Below are 27,891 nucleotides of genomic sequence, written 5' to 3'. Positions count from 1 at the left end.
AGATGGGGAGGGGGCGGAGGAAATACACGCACACTGGTTGCCTTGGAGACGGGGCGGGGCAGGCCCCTGCCTGTCGGGTCCCGCGCACGCGCCCACAACCTCGGCCACGTCCCCGCCGTGAGAGGGGGCGGGGCGAGCGTGCGCCGCCGGGCGCGCGCAGGCTCCGCGACGGAGCCGGAGCCGCCTGCGCGCATCGGTGTCCGCGGCGGGTAGCCGCTGAGGTGAGAGCCGGTCGGAGGAAAAGCGTTCCTGCCGGGACAGCCTCACGCGCCCCGAGTGTCTGGGGACTCCCTCCGCCCGGGCGCGGCCTCAGGGTCCCCCCGCGGCCCAGGCCCCTCTTTGCATCCCGACCCGCCCGCCACTAGCCCCGACCGGGTCCCAGGGCCTGAACCTTGGACCAGCCCCACCGCCCCCGGCTGCCTCCGGCCTCGGCCGCCGGTGCGGGGCGCGTCCCGGGGCACTTGAGACCGAGGGTAGGGTGAGGGGAGCGGGGGCGGAGCCGCACCTTGGCTCCGCCCCCGTCCCCCGCGAGGCCGTGCCTCGAGCCCGGCTGCAAACTTTAGCGTCCCCGAAGTTTCTGTCTCGGCTGAAGAGGAAGGGACTGGGTGAATGGACGCGGCGCGGCCGAGCAGGGCTGGGAGTCCGGGCTGGGAGGAGGAGGCGTCCCCTCCCCGCCGGTGCTGGTCGCGGGGCCCTTTAAGGGCCAGCCCGCCGCACGTGAGCGGCTCCAGGAAGCCAGCGCGACCGCCGCCCTGACGCTCGCGGGGACCAGCTGGAGGCCACCACCCCGGGGGCTCCAGAGGGGGCCTGGCGGGCCCGCGGCCCGCGGCAGGAGGGGCTGTTTCGGGGCCAGGTGCGGTGGCTGGAGCCCTCCTGGAAGAGGGCTCTCTAAGGTCAGGGCCGAGGAGCCTCCTTGGGGACGCCGAGTTTGGCTTCTGATTTCCCCAAGGGGGATGAGGACGCGGTGCGGGGGGACCTTGTGATGAGGGGGAGTTCTTACAGAGGCCCGGGGGCCAGGTGCCCGGCTCAGTGGTGGTTGTCTCTTTTCTGCCCCCCGCCCCCCGCCCCGTGCTGGAGCACTTGGAACACCCAGTCCCCGCCGCGCTGGACACCATGAGTTGCTAAAAGTGAGCCTGACTTTTCAGGTGAGCTGCCCCGGCCCTGCGCCCCTCGCCGTTGACTGTGGGGGAGCTCTGAGCCCTCCGCTCGGTTTCCCGCCTTTCCTGAGACTTGAGGACGTGAGAGGAAGAGCCAGGTGGGGGCTGAGTTCCTCTGAGGGGACGGGGAGTGTGCACCCCGGGCGGCAAGTCAGAGAGGGGGCAGGCCACTCCCCAGGCACCTGGGGGAGCTGGACACCCAGAGCGTCCAGCCGGGAGCCCTGGCTTCAGAGAAGTCCAGCGCGGGTGCAGGGCGTGGGCTTTTCTCCAAACCCAGTCTCGAGAGAGGGGAGAGACAGAGAGAGAGGAAAGGGGGGGCCTGGGACCAGACTCCCCGGGTTCCCTTTGCCTGCGTGTTGGCCCGTGCCTGCTCAGTGCCTGCGTGACCTTGGGCCAGCCTCCCAACTTCGAGCCACTTGCTTCCTGACCCGTGTCTCCCTCGTTCTGAGGGCGAACGAAGGAGCTGCATTTCAGCGTCGAGACAGTGGGTGGCAGGTAGTCAGTCCTTGGTGAGAGAGCCATCCTCATCATCATCATCATCATCATCATCATCGTGGGAGAAAATGGGAGTGGCACTAAGGGGAGGCAGGGAGCGTATCCAGGAAAAGGCGCAGGGGCAGGGACACGGGGGGCGGGGGGGGGGGGTGGAGCGAAGGCCAGGGAGACGCCGCAGCGCCCGGCACCACTGTGTGCATGTTGCCTCCAGAGACGGGATTTTGGCAAAAAATCTCAACACACAGGACCCACAGGGAACAGATGACTCCATACAGCGAAGTTTTCCAGTGGGCTGAAGTGTTGACCTTCCGCTCCCAAAACTTTTAAATTTTAAGTAGTTGGGGTCCCATGCTCCCCCTCCTTTTTAAACAGGTTTCTCTGCACCAGGATTTCTTTTCCCTGCTCCCCACCGCCCCCAGCCCTCTGTGTGAGGGTCAGGCCTCTGCCCCAAGGGCCCAACCTGCCAGGCTTCTGTCTTGTGTTGTGTCCCTGGGCCTGTTCCTGGGTAGTGTCTCTGCTGCTGCTGCTGCTGCTGCTTCTCCCCCAGAAATGCGTGTCTTTATTCTTTGTACTGTATGAATAGGAGGGACAGGAAAGGCTAGCGGGGAGGGCGCAGACTAGAGAGGTAAATGGCACACACAAGAGGGAAAAAGGATGCCTTTCTGGAACTGCCGAGCGAGCGCAGGAGGTGGGGCGGGGAGGTCAAAACCAGGGGGACTGAATCCCAAGCGCCTGGAGCTGTTGGGGTGGTGAGGCACTGGGCCGCAAGCGGGCCCCAGCTGCGGTCCCTCCGCCCTCAGGCCAGCCCCCTTGCCTTAGGGGATGAGACACTCGGCCCGGGGATGAGGAAGTTACTTCTCCCGCTGTCATGTCTCCACTCACAGTGGCCTCTTCCTCCTCCTCCTCGCTGTCTGCACCTTGGGCTGAAAGGTGGGCTGAAGCGGCGCCCGTCTGGGAGGTGCCGTGCTGGACTGTGTTCCTGCTGTGGTCTGGCCTCCTCCGTTTCTGGGCGGGGGAGCTTGCTGGATGGCACGACTCCTGGGGCCCCATGTGCTTAGCCCGGGAGAGTGTCCTGTGAGTCTCTTCCTCCAGCACACTTCCCCCTGGCGTTTGGCTCCTTGGGGGTCTCCCTGCTTGTCCATGAGTGTGTGCCCTCTAGCACTGGCTTGTCACCCCCCCCCCCACACACACACACACAGGGGTCCTCGAGGCTTGGGGAGGCTGGGCAGGTGTGGGCCTTAGCTCTGGGAAGGAAGAGGCATGTGGAGCGGGGCGGGGGGGGGGGGGGTGCGGTGGCAGGCAATCCGACAGCTGGTCCATCCCAGGGGAAGCTGGTCAGGGCTGGAAAATGTCCCTGGCTGACTCACTCTTGTGCCCTCCATGACTCAGTTTCCCGAGGTGGGACCAAGGCCGCCAGCTGACCGGCAGAGCAGCCAGCTCTGAGAGCCTCCGTGATTGTGGTTAGGAAATAAGGAGGCTTGTGGCTTCAGTCACCCTTTGTAGATGACTCTGTGCGTCCTTCTGGGTCACTCTGTGTGTAAACACCTCTGGCCACTCCTCCTGGGTCAGAGCACCCAGGGCAGGGCTGAGGCTGGGCCAGAACTGGCTGGCGGGCGGGTGGGCACCTTGGTCGGGGCAGGCTACCAGCCTCCCGTCTCTCCTGTCTCCTTCGCAGCTGCCTTGGGGCGCGGCGTCAGGGGCACAGAGCCATGTCGGACCTGCTACTCCTGGGCCTCATTGGGGGCCTGACCCTGCTGCTGCTGCTGACGCTGCTGGCCTTTGCCAGGCACTCAGGCCTGCTGGCTGGGGTGGCTGTGAGCGCCGGCTCACCCCCCATCCGCAACGTCACCATGGCTTACAAGTTCCACGTGGGGCCCTACAGCGAGACGGGGCGGCTCTTCACGGAGAGCTACAGTGTCTGCCCCAGGCTGCGCTCCGTTGCCATCTACTACGACAACCCACACCTGGTAAGGAGCCCGCCGTGCCCAGCTGGACTTGCACCCCCGGGTGGGTGCGGGGCGGGGCTCGTTGTGTTAGGGGCATTTGGGTTTCTGAGGGAGCAGTGGGAAAATCTGAGCCGGCCCTGCGGACCACCTCCTCTCTGGCCTCAGAGCCCCTCCAGATGTAGCCTGGGCTTCTGTCCGCCTGTGGGAGTGTGTGCTGGTTTTCTCCTCGCCTGGGTCTGACTCCCCTGGGTCAGGGCTGCCCACGGACCTCTGAGTGTGGGGGGGACCGTACCACTATGAGTCCCTAGCCTCTTCTCCTCGTCGTCCCTCCCTCTTCCATGCCCATGTGAGGCCAGTTCGCTGAGCCCAGGCCTTTTGGGGCCAGAGCCCTGCCCTGTGTTTGGGGCCATAGCGGGTCACCTCAGTGCCTTTCCTCGCCCAGCGCTCTGCTGCGGTGGCAGCTTCCCCAGGGCCGAGAGCAGAGGCCCTGGGCGTGGGACTTGGAGTCCCAGCCCTCCAGCCACTCTGTGACCCCAGCCCAGTTATCGGGCATCGCTTTGGACATGAAGCCGCCTGGTTTGGAGGAGGCCTCGGGAGGCAAGCGGAGCCAAGCAAGCTGCCCAGCATGTCTGAGATGCTGGGGTCAGAGACCAGCCCAGCATCACTGGCACCTGTGGGCGTCCGGCGGGACTTACAGCCTGTAGTGAGTCACGGCTCACCAATGTGGCCTCTCGCCATGCCCTGGGCGGTGCTGCCCACGGCTGCAGGGGCTGGCAGCTCTGCCAAGGGCTCTTCAGCCTCCGGCCCTGAGCCTTGGCAAACCAGACGTTTGGAATCCCCGGCTCTGGGGCCCTCACCTGGTGAGCTCACGTGGACAAGGCCTCCCGCCTACCCGTCTTGTCTCCTGGCCAGGCCTGCCCGGGGCACTCCGTCCAAATGGGCGTGCTGACTGCCTCTCTGTGCCGGGTGCTGCACGACACCTGCACTCTGGAGAGGAGCAGGCGTGGCCCCGCCCTCAGGAAGCTCCCTGTGGTTGGCACGTCAGCCCCACACAGATGAGTCTCCGGCAGGGCGCTGTGCTCAGTGCCCACAGAACTCTGAGCTTCGGGTTTGGAGGAGGGCGCCGCAGGCCTGCCGGGGAGGCTCCGAGATGGGTCTCAGCTGGGCCGTGTGCCGCTAGCAGAATCTCGCTGTGCCTGGGAGGGCCTCCTGGCTGAGGGAGCCGCAGCAGCCAAAGCCAGCCGATAGAGGATGACGGGAGAGTGTGGCCGGGGCCCTTCGGTGGGTGGAGGACGAGGTGGAAGGGTCGCGGGGTCAGGCAGTGGGAGGTACAGCAGGTTGGGAGGGAAGGTGCAGCGCAGTTGGCCGCCTGCGATTTAGGGCACTACCTGGAAGGCAGGTGGAGGAGGGCGGGAGACGAGGCAGAGAGGCCTTTGGTGATGTTGGGCCGGGACCTGTGAGAGGTGACGTTGCCTGGCGGAGGGATAAGAGACATCAAGGTTCCCAGGGCACGTGGCTGGGAGACGGCACTAAGGGTCAAAAGCCCTGGGACCCCAGGGAGATGGGGCAGGCCTGTGGGAAGCCCTTGGACAGGACACCCGACACACCGGTGCCCCGTGGGGGTCCCTTGTGTGAGTCCCTGCCCTCCTGCCACGCCCGCCCGGTTGGAGTCCTCTGGGGGGCTCAGTGAGAGGGGGGAGGGTCCTCACAGCCACCTTGTTCCTCGCCATCTACCTGTCCCGGTCCCATAGCAGCACGTCGCCTCACTGGTTGGAGGTGCTAATCCCTGGACGCAAAAGGCGACAGGTGCCCTGGGGAGGGAGGGGATCGGTGCTGGAGGCTGGTCCAGGGAAAACTGAGAGAGAAGAACCCCAGCTTGGGGCACTCTCACAGAGCCTCTGGGCCCAGCCCCTGCCTCCAGGCAGCCCTCCTGGAGGTGCAGTAGGCCCTGTGGGCCACCAGGGTTGGCTGGGTAGGCCTGACTTGGGAGCCAGTGTGGGGACCATGGCCTTTGAGTTCAGCCTGGGCCTACGACCTCAAGGCCAGCATTGTGGGGTCCTGGATCTGTCTCTGCACTGTCCTGCTGTGTGATTTTGGGTATATTACTTCCCCTCTCTGAGCCTCTAGTTCCTCATCAGCAGAGTAGCGTTAAAATGCCTGCTTCGTCAGCAGGCTGGCCGGGGTTAAAGTGAGGGACATGGGTGAGGCCCTCGCCCACACCTGGTTCTCCGTGGACATTTAACAGCCACAACAAAAAGGGCGGGAAAGACACTGGAGCTGCTGAGGTGTGTGTGGACGGGTTCGGCGGAGGGCTTGTGACCCAGGCCTAAACCCAGGGTCTGGCGGTGGACGCTTGGCCGCACAGAGGATGGCTGTGCAGGTAAACGTGGCCCCTCTGACCCTGTCCCTCCTGGTTCTGGGTCACTCCAAAAGACACCTGTGTCCCCATTCAGAGCTGGGTCACACCCTGACCCCTGGATATGTCAGGAATGCTTGCTGCCGCCCACTCTGGAAGCTGGCCAGCTCACTCCCTGCCCAGCCCTCCCGGTGGCCACGGCCATCCTCCGTGAGGGCCCCTGAGGAGGGGGCGGCAGGTCAGACAGCAGGAGTGGGGTCCCCATCTCACACAGTAGACGCGTTCTTTTGTGTTTCTGTCCAGTAAACACCTGCGCCTCTCTGTGCTGGACCCTGGGGCCCTGTGGGGACCGAGGAGCCCAGCCCTCAGACCCGAGCTCTCAGTGTGGGGGCGCCAGGGGGAGAGGCCCCGTCCAGGCCTGAGGGAGCCTAAGAAGCCGGGCCTGGTGCTCCCGAGGCCACCGCCCCCAGCAGTGGCCGCACGGGGGCGACACTGTGGTTCAAGAAGGAAGGGACGGGCTGTCAGTGAGCTGTTGGAGCCTCCCCCACTCTCCCCCCTCCCCAGCTCTGCACAGTGGGAGCCAGCACCTGCGTCTCTGTGAGAGTGGGAGGACGGGAAGGAGGCCCTTTCAGCCTCGGCCAGTAGAGCAGTGAGTGACCAGCAGAGAGCTGGCCACCTGCTGTGGACCCGCTCACCCCAGGAGTGGGCACGCCCCTAGCCTCAGCTCCTAGCTCAGCTGGCCAGGGCGAGGCTACTTCCTGAGAAGGCCTGGTGAGGCCTCACCTGGGCCGGCTGTGGGCGCAGGAAGTGACTCAGGAAAGGGCACCACCGAGGCAAGATCGTGGTGATGGCTGTGGACACATTCACGTCAGAGGCTGCTTGAGCCCCTGTACCCTAGAGATAGGCAGGTGGATAGGTAGATCATCGCTTGTATGTCAGTCAGCCCCGTGTCCTGGACTTCTGGGTGGGAGGAGGCTGCAAGGTCGGAGCACATGGTTCTTACGGGGCCGGAGGAAGATGCTCCTCTCCACCCCTGAGGGCCCTGGTGGAGGCCGGGGGGGAGGGGAGGAGCACGTGGCAGGAAGTGGACAGACCCCGGCAGTGTCTCGTAGGTGCCCTTCTCCTTCGAGGGCCCAGCATTCGTGGAGTGCAGCCATTTCCTCTTCTAAGTGCTGGGAGGCGTTGTGGGGAGTTCCAGAGTTAGTCACTGACCTGTCATCCCTCCCTCCCACCAGAGCGCACACGGCGCGTGCACGCACATGTGCAGACACACACATGCACACACACGCACACAGGTCCAGTGTTTGTGGCCTTGTCCCTGTGCAGCTGGAATAGGGTCATATGTCCTGTGCCCTCAGCCCGGCTGGGTGCCTTGGGTGCAGGAGACGGGGGAGGAGCTGGGAGGACCCCGAGTGCCTCCCTGGACCCTGCAGCTCTGGCCTGTGGACAGGCCCTAGTGGCTGGGCTTCTGTCACCATGCCTGTTGGTCTGTCCCATTTGCCAGCCTGGCCCTCCACCTCCATCCTCACCCTCTGCTGCTGCCACCTCCGCTGCTGTGTCTGGGGCTTGAGCAATCCGCCTGCTTGCCTTGTGGGGAGCCTGGCTGAGACACGTGGGGCGGGGCAGCGGGCTCAGGACCTGGTGCAGGCCTACCGGGGGTACCTGCCTTGGGCGTCAGTGGGTGGGGGAAGCTGGCAGCACCTGGGTTCTGCCATTTGCAGCAAGACTGCCACGGACACCCCTTTCTTCCCCCGTCTACGGAGAGGCAGCCTGGGGCTCCCTGGTCGGTAGGGGCTGACTGATAAGAGTTCTGCCCAGGCCTGTCAGAATTTTTGCGAGTGGGGCATGGGGCCTCCTCAGAGGCGCTCCTCAGAGGCGCTGAGGTTGCGTGGAGCCTGGGAAGAGGTGAGGGGGTAGGATTTCGCAGGTTCAACCCGGCGGTGTGGGTGGAGCGTGGGCCGGGCTGTTGTTCCCAGGGGCCTGGCCATCCCCCCCCTCCAGCCATGCCCTCTCCTCCGCCGCGTGGGTCTTCAGGTGGGGGTGGGCCTCTGCTCGGCAGCCAGCTCGCTGTGCGGGGCAGCCCTGGAAAGGTGAGCCCCTCTCTGCGCAGCAGAGCCGCCTCTGGGAGGGAGGAGAGGTGCGGTCCGAGGGGAGAGGACTTTGGGTTTGAATGGGTTTGAATTGAGGCGTCACTTGGTCTGAGAATCCCTGCCTCCGGGCTTTTGGTTTTTAGGGGGACTAAACACTGGGGATGAGACCCGGCCCCCAGCCCCTAACACGTGCTTAGCACTCCGGGAATCCGCAGGGGGGGTTCAGAGGGCCCTGTGCTTGCTGGGAGGTTGCAGTTTCAGGAACCTGCCCCTGGCCCGGTGCCCTGGAGGTCGCCTAGGCCATGGAGGGGCGCGCAGTGGAGGAAGAGGGCACTGTGCCTTCCCATTCTGGGCCCACTTCTTGGGCTTCCCAGTGGCCATGGGCTGTTTGGCACAGGTCTGGAGCTGGTCTGCCTGGTTCGAGTCCTGACTCCATCACTGCCTTGCTCTGCAGCCTTTGCTGAATAGCTTTGCTCTCTGGGTCTCAGGAACGGTAATGGTGCCTACTGCTCAGTGCTGTCTGGATAGTGAGCTGAAGCACGGAAGGCAGCGACTGGGGCGGGTGGTGGGCACCTTGTCAGGGCCCAGCTGGGTGCTGGGGTTACACTTGGGGGTGAAAAGAGGGGGGCTGGAAGACTACTAGATGGGGGCTTCCAGAAAGCACCTGGACCCCCTTCAGAGGTGGGTATCTTGCTGACTCCTCTCCTCCAGCCTGGGGTCTGCACTGTCTGTGCCCTGATGCTAGCGCGCCCCACCGTGCCTTTAGACCCCAGCTGCTCGGTGAGGTTCGGCCTGCAGGGCTCAGTGAGTTGGCCTGCAGGACCCGAGGGCATCAGTCAGTCCGAGGTTCACCCTCCGGCCGTGCTCCCCAGGGGCAGCTGTGCAAGTGACAGGCACTAACTACCCTGCCCGTCTCACCGCAGGCGGCTCTGGGCTGGGCGGGCTGGCCAGGTGCGAGTCAGAGCAGCCCTCTGGGGCTGGCCACGTCTGCTGAACCCAGGACCTGGGTTTGGTCTGAGCCGGCAGACACCGCTTTCCCTTTCTGGTTCCTGGAAGACGGTTGATCTCGTCCACTTTCCAGACGCAGGGAGGTCTTGACCATGCAGGGACCCTATTCACCACGGCCTCTCCAGAAGGGGCGGTGGGGCCGACCGGCACCTGGCAGGGCTGGACCCCGAGCAGGACCTCAGCGTGTGCTCCCCATCTCACCCGCGGTGCTCAGACTCAGGGCCTCCCGGCCCTCAGGAGGGGTCCCTCCGGTGTTCTCGCCGTGAGGGCAGGTTCTGAGCGAGCCTGCCTTTGCCCAGAGTTGTGGTGGGCCGCCACTGCCAGTCTCCCTGGCGTGGCTCATCACTGGAGCCAGTGCTGGCCCAGCTCTTCTGCACACGGGTACCCAGAGAAACGACTGCCGTGGGGTGGGGGCAGATGGGAGCAGGCGGGTGGAATTGGGAGGCCCAGGCTGACCTCCCGAGGCCAGGCCCCAGTAAAGAGGTTGCATCGCACTCAGATGCGGGGGTTTCCAGCCAGCAGAGCATCCCCACCTTCCAGGTCCTTTACAGCCTCAGCAGGCCACTCCCCTGCAGGTTTCCGGGAAAGCCTTCCTCTGCCCCCAGACCAGCTTGGCCTAGGGCCTGTCTCGTCTCCTGCGGGTGCCTGGTTCGGTGTCCTCCCAGCTCCAGCTCGGTATGGGGCTGCTTAGCTGGAGGTAAGCTTGCTGAGCAGTCTCCTAGGCTGCTCCCTTTTCACCAGCCAGGGCAGCGGAGGGCACAGGAAGTGTCCCCGCTTGTGGACTTGAGAGGATGCTTAGGCAGGAAGGGAGCACCGGGGCGCCAAACACCTCTCAGGTCCCGGAGCCCATCTCCTCGTTAGCTGCTCCCCTGTCCTGTGACAGGAGCTCCTCCCCTCTCCAGGGGGGTGGGGGGGGCTTACCCCCAGGGTAGACTTGTGTGCGCATCTCCGCACGCACGGACTGTCTCAGAGCACACCACAAGGACACCCCATGGGTGCGAGGTCCTGGGCTTTCTGCTGGAGGCCCCGGGTGGTGGGGCATCGGCGACAGTGCAGCCCAGAGCCTGCTCCCTGCAGGAGGCCTGCGGGTCCAGAGAGGCGGGGCTGCTGGGTGGGGGGCCGTCCGAGGCTTTGAGGAGGAAAGGTGAGCTGACTCTTACCGGGTGGCGGGCGGGAGTTTCCCAGGTAGAAGGGACTCTGGGGAGGGTGAGAAAGGACATCCCAGCAGAGGAAGTAGCTTATGCAAAGGCAGGAAGCTCAGCAGGGCAGGGCATGTTTGGGGAGCTACAGATAGTGCTGCGTGGGCCTGTGCATGGGCCTGTGCGGTGGCAGAGGAGGGCGGCCCAGCGGGCCGGGCCAGAGCCTGGGTTTGTCCCTCTGTCACTCAGACCCAGCCTGAGGGTGCAGAAGCAGAGTGCCCGCTGAGCACCCGGCCTGCCCGGGCAGTGCTGTGGGGGGCCACTGAAGACAGCCTGTGTGCCGGCTCGGGGCTTCCATACTGGGGGCGACCTGGGGGCCATGAGAGTTGTGAGCCGGATCGGCACTGGCCTGCTGGTGCCTCCTGGGAACTGAGGAGGGCGCGGAACTGCCGAGTGGTCCCTGGAGAGACCCTCGGACCCCAGCCCGGGTTGAGAGGAGAGGAAGTGACCGTCCATCCATGTCGCATGTAACCTGTGTTGTACAGCCCAGGTTGCCAGGGTCAGGAAGGTGAAGATGGGCGTTGTAGCTGGCACGGACCCTGTGAGAGCCGCCTGCCTTTGGGTCCTTCCCCAGGTCTTCCCGCATGAGTGGGGCAGTGGCACCATCTAGAGACAGCAGGTGGAACTGCAGCGCCTCTGGCTGGGTGGGAGTGCATTGGGCCAGAGAAGTGGCCTGGCCTTAAGTCTGACTTCCTGTGGGAAGGATTTGTGGCACAGTGTGGGGGTGGGGTGCCACCCAGCCATTCTAACATGCTCCCCGAGAGGGTGTTTGAACATGAAGGACGGGCAGGGGGGAGCCGCGTGTTCAGAGGTTTAGGTGGGTGAGCACTCTAGGCCAGGGGTCATGTGTGTGGCCTGTGTCAAAGTTGCTAATGACCGACAGCTATGGAGCACGTGCTGGGCTGGCTGCTGGGCCCTGGGCCAGGCAGAGGCCTCATGCAAAGCATGGAATACGGCAGTGCTGTACGCAGGCGTCAGGGAGCTGGGGCTCCGTGAAAGCAAGGGAGGGAGGGGTCCGGCATCGTGGGACTCGGGGCCCACCTCTCCCAGGAGTTGAGGTTCTGACCGCTGTACCGTGTTGCTGGCAGCATTAAGTCCTGAACTGGGTTTAAATGACGTAAGATGTTCACGGGGCAGCAAGGGACCAGAGCCACGGAGAGCTGGGGCGACCCCAGGGACGGCACGCAGGTGAGAGCCTGGAGTCTGGGCCCGGGTGCCAGGTGAGGGGGAGCGCCAAGGACGGGTCCAGGATGGCCAGAGTGGAGAGCAGAGCGGGGCCGGGAAACCCCCGGGGGCCTGTTGGTGGGATCTGGAAGAGGCAGAGGCAAGAACTGGTGAAAACGACTTCGCCCCGCTGTGAGGGGTCTGGGGAGAGGACAGGGGGGGTTTCAGTGTAGGGTCAGTTGGCCCTGCACCCAGGTGTGGAGGGAAGCCGGGGTCTGAGGTCTGCAGTGACTCTCTGATTCAGGAGCATGTACCTCTGGGGGCCCAGCCCAAGGGCTGGTACGGACTCAGGTGGCAGGAGGTGAGACCCACCGGAGCCCCTTGCCACTGGGAGGAGCAGCAGGTGCTGGGCTTCGAAGGCCTGCGGTCAGGCCTAGGAAGTGTTGGGGACTCACAGAGGCACCCCACCTGGACAGGCTTTGTGGGAGCCCGGGGAGGGAGGGGAGCAGAACTTGAGTGCAGCGCAAGTTCTAGGGGCCCAGAGAGGTCAGGAAGGACCTGTGTCTCTGGCTTAGCCCAGAAGGGGCAGGGCCTGGGGTGGGGTGCGGGCTGGAGGGATGGTCGGGAGGCCTGGGTGACAGCGGCGGCCCTGCCTGGGGAACGGGGAAGAGGACCTCTCATAGCTTCCTCCCCACACCAGGGCTCAGCCCGACCTTGCATCCTGCAGCCCCAGTGCAGGCCGCCCGGGGCCTGGTGTGTTGTTGGAGGAATGAATGAAGGGATGGGGAAGCACCCCAGGCCGAGGCCACGGGGAGGCCCCACCGGAGCCCAGTTTCCTGACTCCTGCTGTTTGGGGCGGGCAGTTCCACCAGGCCCGAGAGCTAGCACAGAACCCCAGAGGCGGGAGGTTGGAGGGCCCCCTTCCTGTGCCTAACACGGACACCCCGCTCTTCCTCGCAGGTGTCCCCCGAGAAGCGCCGCTGTGCAGTGGGCAGCATTCTGAGCGAAGGCGAGGAGTCGCCCTGCCCGGAGCTCCTCCAGCTCTACCAGAAACTTGGCTTCAAAGTGTTCTCCTTCCCAGCACCCAGCCACGTGGTGACGGCCACCTTCCCCTACACCACCGCCCTGTCCATCTGGCTGGCTGCCCGCCGTGTCCATCCTGCCTTGGACACCTACATCAAGGTGAGCCAGGCCTGTGTGTGTGTGTGTGTGTGTCGGGGAGCGAGAGGGTGCAGCCAGGGAGGGCTCGGCAGGCTGGGACAGGGAGGCGGTGTTGGGGGTGCTGCATGGGGCTCTCGTGGGACAGGTGCCTGTGGGGCTGGGGGCGCGGGCAGCGCCTGCCGGCGTCTCTGCCAGAGGCCCGAGACTGGAGCATGGGCCCCGGCGGGTCTTGTACGGGCACAGGGAGCATGTTCGGAACCCCAGCCTGACCAGTTCAGCTCCAGCTTGGGCCAGAGACACGCTCGGTTGCCGGCCCCCGCTCTAGACTCAGACAGATGGACGGGCCCCCCCCTGCCCCCCCTGCACTAGAGGCCTGCAGAGCAAGGGCCTGAGGCTCCCGGCGGCTGGCGGGCCCCCAGCGTGCATGCGGTGGCCGTGGTCCTGCCTCTGCGCGGGCTCACATACCTGGGTCCCGAGCCCAGGCCGGGGCGGCGGCGGCAGGCCTCGTGCCCTTCCGCCCTCGATCCCGGTTGGCAGCGCCCCAGACCGTCCGCTCGGAGGAGCAGGAGGGCCAGCCGCCCGGGGATCCGATGGGGTCTCTGCCCACAGAGAGTTCCTTTTCGCCTTTCCTAGTTCCACATCCCCCTTTCTCTGAAACACTTTGTGAGCCTGGGTGCAAGGGCAGTGACCCCAGTTTTGACTGAAGTGGTTCTTCAGTCTCCCGGACTCCGCTGTGTTGACCGAATGTCTGGGCGTGGGGTGCTGTGCTGGACGCGGTGCGAGAGGTGTGGGGCGGGGGCGTTCCCAGTGAGGCGTGGGGACGGGTCACACATGTCAGGCAAGGATGGGACGCGTGCCAGGAGAGAACCAGCTGAGCCAGACGTGGGGGCGGCCCCTCGGAGGAGTGCCCTCTCGGGCAGGCCCCGGAGGAGCCCTCGGGAGGGGCGTGGGAGAGCAGGGGTCTGGTCTGACGCCAGCGAGGTCACCGCGGGGTTTCGGCAGGAGAGTGACGGGACCTGAGCCGAGCCGTGCCGTACAGGCCGCCCCGGCCCTGGGCGGGGGGCCTATCAAGGATCCTGGGGGCCACTGTGAGTCCCAGCGTGGGTGGGCTTGGACTGAGATCGTGGCTGCAGAGAGGCAAAAGGGTAGAGATCTACCATCCCTTTGGGGGTGGGGGTGACACATGGACTTTGGATGGGCTGGGTGTTGGGGAGGGAGGGAGCGGGAGGAGTCCTGGGCTGGGGTCCCCTGTGGCCGGGGCAGAGGGGTGCATGTGCAGTGGCGCTGTGCAGAGCCTGGAGAGCTGGGGGGTCCTGGTCTTGGGGGCAGCCGGCACCATGGGTTGTGTTGGGGCAGCAGAGCCTGGAGCTCAGAGAGGGCAGGGCTGGTGCGCATGTTTAGGGCCAGGAACCTGCCGACAGCACTTGCCCTGGGGACGCCCTGGGGCGGCCCGGGCCGCGCAGAGGGTGCAGCCAGTGCAGCTGGGTTAGAGCACAGAAGGAAGTCGGCGGGAACGTGAGCCCTGGCAGCTTCGCACTTGGTTCCCGGGCAGCCCGAGGAAAGGGACAGGGCCTTGGTGATGGACGTGGGGGCCCAGAGAGGCCCTGGCTCGGGGGGGCACGAGAGTCTGGCGTCGGGGCCGGGAGTGAGTGAGTGGGGCCCTGGGTCGGCAGCCGTGGCCCCGGCGGTCGAGATCAGGAGGAGAAGCAGCAGGAGGGCTGCTGGCATGGTCCGGCGGCGGCACAAGGGAGACTGAGGCGAATTTCTCAGGGAGCCAGAGGGTGGCAGCCAGGAGGGTGCTGGCAGGGTGTGCGTGCCTCGGGGCAGGGGTGCCGAGGCTGAGGGGCAGGTGGGGCAGGAGGTGGGGGCTGGCTGGTTGTGAGGGCAGAAAGGGAGGCCCCGGCACCCAGGGCTGGCAGCGTGTCTCCTGGGGGCACGGGGGGGCTCACCCAGCTCGCCCAGCTCACCCGGGGAAGGGCTGGGTGTGACGTCCCCGGTTCTGTGTGTCTCCCTCCATCCACGGGCCAGTCCGGAGGGCCGCCCGTGGGAAGAGGCGTTCTGGGTTCCAGACCTCTGAACAGCCTGCGTGCCATGTGGTGTGGTGGCGAGGGACTCAGCCCCCAGAGCCTTTTCTGGCTCTAGGGTGCCTATTTTTAGACACCTTTGTCCACATTTCCCGGCCCCTGACAGCTTCACAAGTGGCCTGGTTTTGACGTCACCTCTTTGATGAAAGCCCTTCCTCCCCCCTCCTCCTCCCACCGCCCCTGGTCAGCTGTGCCCCAGCTTGACTCTCCTGGGGTGGGGCGGGGGCGGGGGAGTGCCGTCCCCTCTCCCCGCCTGAGACGGGTGGCCCGGGCAGTGGGGAGAGCAGAGGTCTTCTCCAGGGGTGTCTGTGTGGCACAGGGGCCTGGCCGCCAGCTGGGAGAGAGGTGCCAGGCTGCCCACCTGCAGTGTGGCCCAGGCGCTTGGCTGGGTGCTCTGTGTGTTTAGCCTGACCAGGCATCCTGGGGAACAGAGCCAGGTGACAGACGAGGAAGAGGCTGGCTCTGCTTTTGGTCCCAGCCTGCACGGAACAGAGGGTGGCTCTGCGCCTCCCTCAGCCCTGGCGGCGGGGAGAGAGACTAGAGGCCTCCTCCCGCACCTGCCCTCAGCCCCGCTGCCTGGGGCCCGGGAAAGGAGGCTGCGAATGAGGCTCTGGGCTCCTCTGACTCCCGGCCCTGACAGCTGGCTGCCTTCAACTGCATGTGCGCGTGCGTGCACATGTGTGTGTGAGTGTGTCAGCGGGCACGCCCTTCTTTTCCTCCACCTGTCTGGCTTCTCCCTGCTCTGAGGCTGGCTCCGCCGTGGAGGGGTGCACAGGGAGTGACGGCAGCCTTGGGCGTCTGTTTCAGGAGGGGGAGGCGTGGCAGGGAAAGACCTGAGCCCCCTGGCAGTGGCAGAGGGGCCTGAGCCTGGGGCAGGAGTGGTCTCCTGGGACGGCGAAGGTCTTGGGGGTCACTGTGAGGGACCTGAAGAGAACCATGTGTCAAGCCCCCGTGGGGGTTCTGGGAGGGCGCTGCATCCCAGCACTGCGGTCTGCGCGGCAGCCCCTGGCCCAGATGTCAGCCCAGAGCAATAGAAGAGGCCCCCAAACTCACCCCGGGGGGCTGGTCCTAATGAGGAGGCCGGGCCTGCGGAGCAGCCAGGACACGGCGGGCGGCCCGGGGATGCCGTGTGCGGGAGGGTATGTGGGCGGCCCCCGGGCTCTGTACGGGGCTCAAGTCTGTCTGTGGCAGGTGTAGGGGGAGGTCGAGGACCGTGTGACGCTGGCAGCCCAGCCCCCCTGGGCCTGACTTCCTGTCAGCGGACTGTCATCTTCTGCACAAAGCCCCCGTCCCCAGGGCCTCTGCTTTCCGGGAGTTTCCAGGGGGAGGGCCCTGGTGACGTCTGGGCATCTTCTGAGTGTGGGGGGCACAGGGCCTGGTGTGAGTGGAGGCCGGTGGGCTGGGAGGGGCCCTGGAGGTCAGACGCCGGCTCTTTCTGCACAAAACTGGAGAGGAACTGGGGCCGGGGAGTGTAGTAAGCCAGCAGACAGCTGTCACGTGCTCTGTCTTTGCATAGTAAGTGTTCGGTTGAGCACAGTGCCACTCACCCAGCACCTGCAGCACGCTACAGACTTGGCTAAGCATTCTCTGTCTGCTGAGTACTACTCGCCCCGGTTCATCATGGCACCCAACAAGATAATCCGCAAACGTCGAATGAGCAGCCAGGGGGGCGGCTGGGTTGACGGGGTCGTCCTGCCAGGGGTTGGAAGTGGCCGGGGAGCCCAGACCATGGCTCCCAGTCTGCTCTAAGCAGGAGCCCCGGGCTGTGCCAAGGTGGCCCCGTGGCTGGAAGCCAGGGGTGAGGGACTGCACGCAGACCCTGACCTGCTGTGACCAGAGTGGCTCTGCCTCTGGGCATCGCCATCTGAGCTTCTGTTTGGAGCTGTGAAAGGCTGCCCCGAAGTGCTTCCTGGGTGGAAGACAAAGCTCGGAGCGTCCCTGAGGAGCCCCGCAAAGGTGACAGACACGGAGGGAGAGATGGCCCCGATTCTGCATCCCGTGGGGAGCATTCTCGCCTGGACTCACACTGCCAGGGCCATGCTGACCCAGCGGGGTGCTGGCCCCGGCCCAGGCGAGGGCGGCCAGTGCCAGGAGCAGAGGCAGGAAGAGCCCGGCCGCCCGTGTGCCCAGCAGGCGCTCGTCAAGGAGGGCTTGGCGGCCGCCCCGGGCACAGGAGGCAGCTGCTGCGGGGCCCCCTGGGCCCCGTGCCCTCGCCCTGAGTGCGGTGCAGACAGCTGCACTCCCAGATCCCTGCGCCGGGGCACTGCGGCTCCGGGTCAGCTCGCTCGCCAGTGCTGCTGCCTGCCGGTCAGCCTGCCCTGGCCCAGAGAGGAGGGCGTTCTCAGCAGCGCTGGGGCTGGGGGCTGAGGGACAGGCCCCCGAACTCTTTCACCGTTGAGCCCCCAGCCTCCAGGTTTAGCCACATCAGGGGGCAGGGCGGTGGGTAGGGACGGATGGGATGGCTTCACTGGGACAGGCAGAGCAACCTCGGGGTGGGGCAGCGGGGCTGAGACTGAAGGATGGGCGGCGTTCTCCGGGGCGGGAGGGCGGGGCAGGCTCTGCGTGTCCACCCGGCTCGAGTGCAGGGTGGGAGCGAGAGTTCAGGCCCAAGAAACAGGGCCGTGTCCCGCGGGCGCTCGGGCACCACTGGCGAGTCGGAATGGATGAGTGACAGGTCCAGGCCGGGCTTCGGAACAGGCTTGAGGGAGGTGGGCGGGGGGGGGCGGGGGCCACAGCCGAACTCTGAACGAGGGAAACAGAAGTTCACTGAGAGTAGCATTGCCTCTCTGCTCCCATGTACCCCGAGCTTAGAGGGGACCCCTCCTCCCACCATGCCCCAGCATGTGGAGACGTGGGGGCACCCACTGGAGGCCAGACCTCGCTCCCCCCCCCCACCGGCCTGGGCCCTGGAACCCGCTCCTCAGCCTGTCTGGCTTCATGCCTCCCCACCCCCTGCCTCGGGCCGAGAGCACAAAGCCAGCCTTTGCTGGGGCGGGCGTGGGCGCCACCGCTCTTGAAATACCAGCTCGGATGTGGTAGCTTGGCAGCCCCACAGGACCCCGGGGGCTGAGGCTTTTCTGGATGGTGCTATGGGGCTGGGCTGCCACCCATCCAGAGGAGCCTTCCTCCCCAGGCAGACGGGACCTGCCAGGGAAAATTCTGTTGCTGTTGGAAAGCTCGTGGCTCTGGGCAAGGGGAGGGGAGATTCCGAGGAGGGGGCTTGCCCTGCAGAGCAGCTCTGCCCTCAACAGAGCCCTCCGAGGAGGAGAGGCCGGCTGCCTGGTTATGACAGGAAGGGCTCCCCTGGGGGGCCAGGGTCAGAGGCGCCAGTCTGAGGTGGGGCACCTCCCCCCTGCTCTGGGCCATCAGTCAGCAGCATCCTGTCGGCTCGCGGCACTGAGGCCCCAGGTTGCAGAGAGCAGCTGGTCCTGGGTGGGTGGTGGGGGGAGCCTGCGAAGCCCACCTTGGCATCGGCATCACCCGGGAGGGCGTGTGGAAGGGAGAGGTGGGAGGCCGGGACAGAGCCCCAGCTCCCCACGGGCTGCTCGCCTCCACGGGCTTGGGAGGCAGAGCAGGCCTGAGAGGCGGGTGGGTTGGCCTTCCAGGCTCCTGGCGTGCTGCAGCACGGGGTGGGGGCGGGGGGCTTCCCGGGCCCCCCAGGTACTGGTGCGCGCTGCAGGGCATCCGTCCCCTGTGCCTGCGTAGAGGCAGTCACCCTCCCTGCTCCGCCAGGGCCCCTCCGTGGGCCGCCCAGGGAGCCGCGCCCGGAGCGCAGGGATATGAGCAGAGGTGTAAATTGCACGGCGGGCCGCCGGCTCGAGGTGAAAATGAAACGTCTGCAGGCAGTGGCAGCAGCAGGCGCAGCAGGCCGGGCGCCCGGCGCAGCGACGCCTCCCACCCACACCCTCGCCCCTCCCCTTCCCCAGGCTCCTGCCCTGGCCGCACTCCTGTGCCGCTCAGGGGGGCCCTAGGTCGCCCGGGGCCAGACCCCGCCCCAGGAGGGCCTTCAGCTCCTGCTCCCATCGTGCTCCTGACCCTCTGACTAGTGCATAGAAAAATGCGCTGTGCTGCTGCTAATTCTGTGACCTCAGTGTTGATGGTGGTTTCTCCATTGATTGTCTTTGGTTTTTCAAGTACACAGTGGCCCTTAAGTAATGGTAATTAATTCGCCTTTTCCGGTTCCTCGCTTCTTTCGATGCCCTCCGTTTTGATCTGTTACTGTTGGGGGGACTGAAATCCAGAGAGAAGCCACCGGCCCGTCGGGGGCCCCTGCAAGGCCCTGGGCTCCTTCCTGGGGCTCCCTGTGCCTTCCCGCCCCCTCTCTGCCCTGCCCTGCCCTCCCCTCCCCGGCAGCCCCTCTCCCTCCCTGTCCCCTCGGCCAGTCATTGGCAGGGCCTCGGGCCCTCCCGCTGTGCGCTGCGCGCTGCCCGCGGGGAGGGTGCTCGCCGGCCCTGCCGCGGCCCCCCTGCGGGTGTGCGTTCTGGGCCGGGGGCCGTCGGGAGGCCCAGGGCGGACGAGAGGGGGCCGGGGGGAGGGCAGCGAGCAGAAGGTCCGGGCAGACTAATGACAGAGCGCCACGTTCCCGCGGCGGCCCTGCTGCGCCTCGCCCGCCGCTTCCCGTTGCCCCTCGCGTGCGATGCAGCCCAGCTGCCGGAGGGGCTCCTGGGGCCTGAGCCCCCGCTTGCAGACACCGCTGTGCGCAGGCGGGCACACGGCGGTGTCTGTGTAATTAAAAATGAGCACGCCTGGCTTCACCCACTGCGGAGATGCCGCCACCTCGGGGGGCGTGCGACAGCTGTGCTCTGGCCGTGGGCCGCCCGGCGGGCCGCCCGGCCATCCGCCCTGGCGTGGAGGGACGAGCAGGACCGGGCAGCTCAGGCTGAACGGGGAGGGCCAGGGCCCCTCACCCCAGTGAGGTGGGAGGTGAGGGGCTGTGTTTGGGGAGCGCTCTCGGCCCTCCCTGGGCAGAGACGTGTGGCCCAGCCCTTGGACTGCACCCACTGCCGCCTCCTTTTGGGGACTGGAGGTCACTTTGCTCCGCGCAGGCCTAGCCTCGAAGCAGCCTGGGAGGTGGACCCACCCCCAGCCCCCACCAGGGCCTGGCCTCTTCTGCCCCCACCCCTGGCCGAGGCAGGACACCACATGGGGGTGGTTCAAAGGGTTCCCCTCTCTCTCGGGCCACTACCCCTCCCCCAACTCAGTAAGGACTCGGGGGACCCTCGGCTCAGCACGCCAGGCTAGCCTTCTTACCCGAACCCTGAGCTGCGTGGGCTGATGCTTCCCCCCACCCAGGGGATGAGCGCCACGTGAGGTGAGGAGGAGGGGTGTGGCCTGTCCCCAGGGTAGCTGGGGCCGGGGCACCTGTGCCCACCTCTCTTTCCCCTGTCTGCCAGCTCTCCCGGGGGGTGGGCTGGTGTGGGGGCGGGGCCGGGGGGCGGGGAGTGCTGGTGCCTGAGGTCTCCTGGGAATCCCCGCGTGTCCAGTGGGGTCGTGTGTCCTCCCGTTTCTGCCTGTGGGAGGCCCAGGTGGGAGGGAAGCCTCGGAGGTGTGACTCGGGGCTAGAACACCTGAGCCGGTTTCTTGCGGCACCTTGGCCCCGTGAGTGGGCTTCGTTCTGTTTGATGGTGAGGGTTGTGGACGGCCGTGTCTGTCCCACCTTGGTGTGGGGACTTGTGGTCGCCTCGAGTCTGTGTGTGGGAGTGGGTTGCCCTGGGCTGTGGCCTCGTCAGGTGGCCAGAGCAGGTTCCCCTGTCCCAGTGCCGCTTCCTCAAGCCTCTGGCTGGCTGGACCGTGGGGAGGGGCGGGCCCGGGGCTGGGAGGACCTCACGCCCCTCCCCGCAGAGGACCAGCCCTGTGTGGTGTTGACCTGGTGTCCGTGGCTCTGGGCAGTCTGCTCTCCGAGGGCGCCCCGGGGCCAGCTGAGGGAGAGGCAGCTGCCCTTGTCCTCTCTCACTGGCCGTCCAGTGTTTACCAACTCGTGGGCATGCTGCCCGGGCCGCAGCCTCTGCTGGGCAGCCGGGGCCTGGGCGCTGGCCAGTCCTGCCCCTCACCCTCCACCCATCCCCAGTGGGCAGAGCGTGGGTCTCCCAGGAGAGGCTGCGGGGACATCTCTAAGCTCGCCCCTCGCTGTGGGCCTGGGTTGGGAGTTTGTGCCTCTGCCTTCCTGCCCCTGAGCGAATCCTGACAGGACCCAGCAAGTGTTAAAGTGATTTGGGGCTGAGCCGTCAGTGAGATTTTAATTAGCTCCATGCCTCCCTCCAAGGGGAGTGCCAAGTGCCAGGGCCTCCAGGTGGTGGGGGTGGGGCTGGACCGGGCTGGGCTGGGCCGGGCCGGGCCTGGGTGGGAAGCTGCCCCTCCAGGGGCTGGGGGCAGGCTTGGGCAGTGGGTGTCCCCTGTGTGGGAAGTTGTGAGGTGCCGGGGAAGGGGGGACCGTGCAGCCAGGCCACAGTTGCCTCTCCCTCCTGTCTCCCCTGTTCCTCTGTTCTCCCCGATGGCTTTGAGATGAAGGCGATGGCAAGGATGGAGGATGCAGTTTCCATGGCAACAGGGCTGTCCACAGCCAGGCAACTTCAGAGCCGGGCTCTCCGGGAGGAGGCAGATGCGCAGAGCAGCCACAGAGCTGCCTCCCACCTGCCAGTGAGGGGGCTGGCAGAGCAGGTGGCTGGGGCCGGCCGCCTGGCGCTGCCCGCCCTGGTCCCAGCTCCGAGAGGAGGGTGGGAAGAGCACTGATCCCTCTGTCATCCTCGTCACTTCCCGAAGGGAAGCTGTGCCATCTCAGGTGTTGGCAGGGGATGATGGGGTAGGACACTGTTGTCCTTGGGATTTCTGGAGGAGCACAGGCTCCCAGGGAGGATCCCCAAAAGCCAGCTGTCCCCAGACCTTGAGAGATGGGTCGCCAGCTAACGGATGGCCACTGAGGCCCTTTCCCGCGGACCCGCAGAGCGCCCAGAGCGCGGGGGTGCCGGTGAGGGCCATGTCCTGCCCGGGTTCGGGGCCTCTCCCTCACCCTCCCTCTGGCTGCCGGGGACGGACCCGGACCTTCAGGGGCCCCCGGCCTTGCTGACTCGGCCCGCTTCACTGAGAGGGGCTCAGGTCCTTTGGGTGCCGACCCCTGGTGCTGGCGTTAGAGGGTCCCACGGCCTGGGAGTGCCCGCTCCCTGGCGTGTTCTTGCACAGCCTCCTCCCGAGGACCGGGCTGGGGTGGGGGGTGTGGGCAGGTGGAGGCGCGGAGGCAGCCATCGGCTGCTCAGGGGTGGGAGGGGCTGGGGCCACTGACTCACTGGGTGGCCTGGGGAGCGCCCGGCTGGGCAGAAAAGAATGGACTCCCGACAATTAAAAGTGATGACCTTCCTTCGATGACCCTGGAGGTGTCCGGGCAGGGGGTCCCACTCTGCCCGGAGTCGCCCGTGGAGTCAGAGGCTGAGCTGCAGTGAGACCTGGGCCAGAGCATCCCCCCCTCGCCTGACTCGAGAAGTCTTCCAGGCTCTCCCCTCTTCCCCGCTCCCCCTGGGTGGCTTGCCTCACCCCCTGCACTTGCTTTAACTGGAGGGGCTCCTCGACCAGGGCTCGGCCAAGCAGGTGGACAAGTGGGGTCCAGGAGTGGCTTCTCCCCACCGCTGCTGAGTCTCTCATTACCGCTAAGTGGAAGGTCCATTTCAGAGCTCGTGGCGAGAGCCAGCGGTGCTATAAATAGCCACGTTGTGAAGGTTGGTGGGTGAGCAGGGACAGGCCAGGGCTGCACGGTCGTCTTCGTCTTCGTAATTGTGCTTCATTGCAGGAAAGGGGGCAGGCTCGGGGGCGAGATGCACTTGACCCTGTTCTGGCGGGTGTCTGTGCCCCCTTCCGCCCACACTGGGGCATGGGGGGCCTTGGGTTCCGGGTCCAGGAAGGCCAGACAGAGGGAGGGGAGTGCCTGTCCCAGCACTTGGGGCCCCATAGTGTCCAGTGTTAGATCTACTTGTCCCGTGTGCCCCCAGCCTCGGGGCTGGCTCCTCCCCTTGGCTGGAGCTCTGGGCCCTGCTGCGAAAAGGGCTGGAAACCAACCACGTCTGAGGGTCTCAGAGGCTGGCGCAGATGTGGACTCGGGGGGGCGGGTTAGGGTTAGGGTTAGGGTTAGGGTTAGGGTTAGGGACCGGAGGCCTGAGAGGCCAGGCAGTGTTGTCCGGGGGTGGGGTGCGGGGAGGAGGTCAGGGCCAGGCAGCCTGGGGTGGAAAGTCGGGCAGTCGGACCCTGGCTCGAGGCCCCCCGTTCTGGGGCAGCCCGAGGCGGTAGGCCTCACGGCCGCGCGTGACCAAGTGCCGCCTGGGCTCGCCTCTCAGCCCCGGACACGCGAGGGATGAGCAGTGCCAGGCTCCCGGGTCCTTTTTTTTAAATCCTCGCCCGAGGATATGTTTAGAGAGAGGGAGAGAAGGAGAGAAGGAGAAGTATCAATGTGAGAAAGAAACATTGATCTGTTGCCTACTGCACGCGCCCCAAGTGGAGATTGAACCCACAGCCTAGGTATGTGCCCTGACTGGGAACTGAACCCACGAACCTTTGGTGCACAGGACGCTCCAGCCAACTGAGCCACCTGGCCGGGGCTCCTGGGTTCTTTTATTCTTTTTTTTTTTTTAAGATGTTTTTATTTTTAGAGGGCAAGAGAGGGAGAGAGAAACATGGATGTGGGAGAGAAACATCCATCAGTTGCCTCCCACACCTGCCCTGACCGGGGACCGAACCTGCCACCCAGGCATGTGGCCTGACCTCGAATGGAGCTGGGGACCTTTGGCCTTGCCAAATGACGCCCAGTCCTCGGAGCTGCACTGCTCGGGGCCCCAGGGTTGTTTTAGCACTTGCCCAAGGGGGTTGTCCCAAGGACTCCTGGGTCCCCGGACCACCGCCCCCGGAGCGAGGGGCTGGGCCCTTAGGGCGTGGTGTGCCTCCCCTGCAGGGGTTCGGGGCATGAGGGTCGTTGGGGCCGGGGGCCCGGCTGGCGCTGGGAGCGGTAGATGGCGGCCAGTCTCGGGACCCCCGGACCAGAGGCCCGCGTGCAGCTCATCCCACCCTCTGCTCGTCTCTGACAAGGAGCGGAAGCTGTGCGCCCACCCTCGGCTGGAGATCTACCAGCAGGACCAGATCTACTTCGTGTGCCCGCTGGCACGGCAGGGGGACTTCTATGTGCCCGAGGTGAAGGAGACCGAGCGGAAGAGCCGGGGGCCCGTGGAGGCCAGTGACGCCCAAACGGACGGCGCAGGTACAGAGGGCGCGCGGCGAGGTGGGCCTGCAGGGCGGCCGAGGCGCCTCCTCCCTGGCGGGGCCGCACTGCCGGTGTCCAGGCTGAGCTTGGCCGGGGTGGGAGGAGGAGACCTGTCCCCCCAGGACCCACGGGCAGAGCTGCCTGTCCCCAGACACAAAGGGCAGTGGAGGTGTGGGTTCACGTGTTACCCCCGGCAACACAGATACATAGGCTCTGCCTGGATTCCCTTCAGCTGTCGCAGGCGTGCGTGCCCTTGGAAACAGACCACTGACAGCCGGGTGCTCGCGGTGGCAGGGGGGGCGGGGGCGGCCTGCTCAGGAAAGGCGGTCCGTGGGTGGGGCTCAGCGGGAAATAGGACTGGCCAGGATCTGGAAGGTAAGAAGGGGAGAGCACAGTGTCCTGTCCCCTAGTACGGGGGCCGCAGGGAGCCAGCTGCTCTCTCCCTGCTTCGGAGCACCCGGACGGGGAGCACGGAGAGTGGGGGGGCGGGTGGGAGAGCAATGCCGGCCCCTGCCCCCAGAAGCACACTTGCCTGCTCTCAGCCCAGCCCCTGCCAGGACCCCTTGTGACCAAGAGCTGTCCTCAGGGGTGAGGGGGCCCCAGAGGCCGACCCTCAGCCGGGCCTGTGGAGGGAGCCCCACATGGTCTGCAGGTCCGTGCCCTGCGGGTGTGGCTCGAGCTGAAGGAGAGGGGCTGTCCCTCCGAGCCCCGTCTTCAGAAGACTCCCACTGTCTGCCCGGGCTTCGGCGGCAAGGTCACCCTGGAGAGCATGCGCTGTCCGCGGTGGGGGTCCGGGAGGCCGTCTGCACGCTCCCTGGGGGCTGTGTCCGACACAGTCGGCCTCGTCTGCCGCCTAATTACCTCCACGGGGCGCGCTCCCACCGCCCGGAGCGCCTGCCAGACGCTCTTCAGTGCCCTGGCTGTGGGCACAGGATATGGCCCAAGGTCAGCAGGCCCGAGCAGTCCCCAGGGCAGGAGGGGGAGCACTTTGACCTTCCTTTGCCCCCCGGCCTCCTCCAGCTCTCCCTCTCTTTGGCCCGCCCAGCCTCCCGCCCAAACACCGCCTGCCAGGGTGCTGGAGGGCTGCTCGGTGCCCGCCGCAGCTGGCTGCAGCTGCAGCTCCCACGCCCCTAGCTCCCGGCCTGTCCTCCCACCAGCCCGCCCACCCGCCCACCCGCTCCCTGGCGTGGAGGCCAGGGCTCTGCCCACCTCTGACAGGCTCTGCCCTGACGCCGGGGCGGACGCTGGGTGTCTGCCTGCCAGGTGCATGCCGCTTGCATGGCACTGCATGATGGGTGCTCGGCCGCCCACGGCTCGGCCTGTCCCTGCCCCCCGCCCCCCACCCCCGCCGGGGCCCCTCTGGGGCTGGGAGGCCGAAGAGGGTGATTGCTGCCTTGTGCCTGTCACTGCATTGATGTATTATTTAGCTCCAGAAAGGCGATGAATATTTGATCTCTACGCCGCTGCAGGCACTGGAGGAGGTGGGGGCTGGGGTGAAAGTGGCAGCTTCACTTCCTGGCCCAGCAGCCCTGGCGATTTAGGTGGGGTGTCACTTCCCTGCCTTGTACTCCTTTGCCACAAATGTCCACACGTCCCCAGGGGCTGTCCCCTCCCAGCATGCTGGGCCCTGGCCTGACGGGGCACCCTGGGCTCCTTCCTCTGAGCACTCCTAGCACAGGCTCCGGGAGAGGGAGGCCTCCACACCTGAGTCCCCAGAGAGCCGGCAGGTGAGAGAACGTGACAGTTGAATGGGGCCAGGGAGACACTGTCCCCTCTTTTGCTCCTGTCAGTCCTGCAGCCCCTGGGGCACTGATCATCCTTTAAGGAGCCAATGAGCCAGAGCCCTGACCCAGGGTCAGAGGGAACCACCCCTAAATCAGGGCGTGGCCCAGGCTCCCTCTCCAATGCCTGCATCCAGGGAGCCACGCTGGGTTCCCAGCAGCAGGAGAGCCCTGGGCCTGGGGCCTGGTCCTTCCAGGGCTCACGGCACCTCTGCCAGCAGGGCCCACAGGACATCTCGGGGGCCAGGGAGCTGGGGGAGCAGACCCCAAATTCCCCCACCCCTACCTTACACTCCAGCTGAGGATCAGTGAAAGTTCCAGGCCAAGTCCAAATGCCAAGCAGTCCCCTGCTGCCCTTGGCCCGGGGCCTCCTCACTATGGAGACAGGATCTGGGGAAGCTGTCCCACCCCTCACCTTCTGTGACGTGGGACGGCTGCCGCTCCCTCTCACAGGCAAGGAGGCATACCAGCCTGCTGTCCACCTGGAGGCCTACACTCAGGAGGCCTGAGCTCCTGGCCCCTCCTTGCCACCCCCAGCTGCTGCCAGTGCCTCTGAGCCCAGGACACGAATGCAGGGGTGCACCCAATCAGGGCAGACGCAGGCTGCTCGCCTGGAGCACCTGTGGCTGTGGGAGGAGCCGGCTGGGGAGGTCTGGCCCTTCAGGACAGCCCCGCACTGTCTCGGGCTCTTGGGGCTCTCTGGCCGCCAGCAGCGTGCTCTCGTGGTCCCCGTCTGCTTTGTGGCTCAGGAACCGTCAGTGACGGGATGTAGGGAAGGGCTCCGCTGGGGTGCCAGGCACAGGAAAGGGAGCCCCTAAGGGGTGTCGTCCCAGCACTCTGCCCAGCGTGTCCCCCGGAGGGGCTGTTTCTCAGGATCTGTCCCACTCCCGTGACAGCCTCCTGCACGTCAGGCACCAGGGCCAGAGGCAGGGACCAGCTGACTTCCAGCCTGTGGCAGCTCCCCGCGGGGCCCTCCCTGGGGACGGGGGCGGGAGGGCAGGCTTCCCGGTCATGCTCCCATCCCCACGCCTTATGGGCTGCAGTAGCTGGCCTCCGACAAACCTCCCTCCGAGCCTGAAGCGGGGTGGAGGTGGGGCACCGCTTGGGTCTCTTTGTTCTACTTGCAGCGTCTCGGCTCAGGGCTGAGTGGTCCTTAATGGACTGTTAGGGTGGGGGTAGGCTTTGAGGGCCTGCCGGAGCAGAGGCTAATCCGGGGTGGGGAGCCAGTGCACAGCAGGCTGCCCTCCCCCTCCCTCCTCATTCCCTCCGCCCTGCCACTGCAGCCTGCGGCCAGGGCAGAGGGCAGAGGGCAGAGGGCGGCTGCACCGAGCCCCCTGAGCGGGGCTGGCTGTTTGATTCATGAGCGTGCTGAGCCGCTGGGCCCACGGTAGAGCGCTGCCCTCTCCCTGGAGGAGGGGGGGGCGTCTGAGCTAACCTGCACCCCTCTTCCCGCCCAGGAGCTGACAGGACAAGTGAAGGAAGCTCCGTGAGCCTGGAGGTGGGTCCTGGCAGCCGGGAGACTTCAGCCGCCACGCTGTCCCCCGGGGCGAGCGGCCGTGGCTGGGACGACAGTGACAACCGCAGTGAGCACAGCTACAGCGAGTCAGGCGCCAGCGGCTCGTCCTTTGAGGAGCTGGACCTGGAGGGCGAGGGACCCCTGGGGGAGCCAAGGCTCAGTCCTGAGGCTGAGCCCCCGGGGACTCCCAAGCGGGCCCGGGAGCTCAGTACCCCTGAGAAGGGCGAAGAGTGACCCCCGGCCCGCGGCCTTCCCTGATGCGGTCGCCAGGAACGGATCAGACTCTTCGGCCCTCCTCCTCCGCCACCTCCCGGGCCCAGGCTGGGGCCAGGGGTCTCAGGGGACCTCATCGCTTCGACTGCCCTGGCCTCTAGCCAAGCCCTCTCCTCGCTGCCCTTCCAGCTCCCGGGGCCGGAGGGGCAGGGGCTGTTTTCTGCACCCAGCCCGGGACTGCTGTCTCTCTTACATCTCTCTTCAGACTCACGTTGGAGCTTCCAGGACCCAGAATAAAGCAAAAGATTTTCTCGTTTCACCTGGATTTGGGCTGTGCATTTGTTTTTCTTTCCACCCTGGGGAGCCCTGTGCAGACAGGCTGGGAGCAGGGGGCAGCAGGGTGGTAGGCCCAAGAAGCAGAAGGAAGGGGGCCAGCCACCCTAGGCAGGGGCAGGACGGAGGTCCCGGAAGCCCTCCACGCCCCGC

The 27,891-nt window shown here is 66.3% G+C and overlaps 1 protein-coding gene across 7 annotated transcripts; it reads left to right on the top strand.

Moving 5' to 3' along the window:
• Positions 1-101: 101 nt before the first annotated feature.
• On the top strand, positions 102-27,730 carry TEX264 (testis expressed 264, ER-phagy receptor). Of its 7 annotated transcripts, none has more exons than XM_045857390.1 (6): positions 152-221; positions 1,078-1,145; positions 3,328-3,619; positions 12,376-12,597; positions 23,724-23,892; positions 27,134-27,730. In XM_045857390.1, the coding sequence occupies exons 3-6, from the start codon at positions 3,362-3,364 to the stop codon at positions 27,424-27,426; spliced, it is 942 nt and encodes a 313-aa protein (XP_045713346.1). In that variant the 5' UTR covers positions 152-221; positions 1,078-1,145; positions 3,328-3,361; the 3' UTR covers positions 27,427-27,730. The 7 variants fall into 7 exon arrangements, with proteins under 7 accessions (XP_045713348.1, XP_045713346.1, XP_045713350.1 ...); XM_045857394.1 differs by having other exon boundaries at positions 206-221; positions 1,094-1,145; XM_045857392.1 differs by lacking the exon at positions 1,078-1,145 and having other exon boundaries at positions 102-221.
• The last annotated feature ends 161 nt before the right edge of the window (positions 27,731-27,891 follow it).

This window comes from Phyllostomus hastatus, unplaced genomic scaffold (assembly GCF_019186645.2).
Source record: "Phyllostomus hastatus isolate PE091 unplaced genomic scaffold, TTU_PhHast_1.1 phas_scaffold_129, whole genome shotgun sequence".
NCBI classification, from domain to species: Eukaryota; Metazoa; Chordata; class Mammalia; order Chiroptera; family Phyllostomidae; genus Phyllostomus; species Phyllostomus hastatus.
The sequence above is the reverse complement of the archived record's forward strand: the minus strand, read 5'-3'. Positions and strand labels throughout refer to the sequence as shown.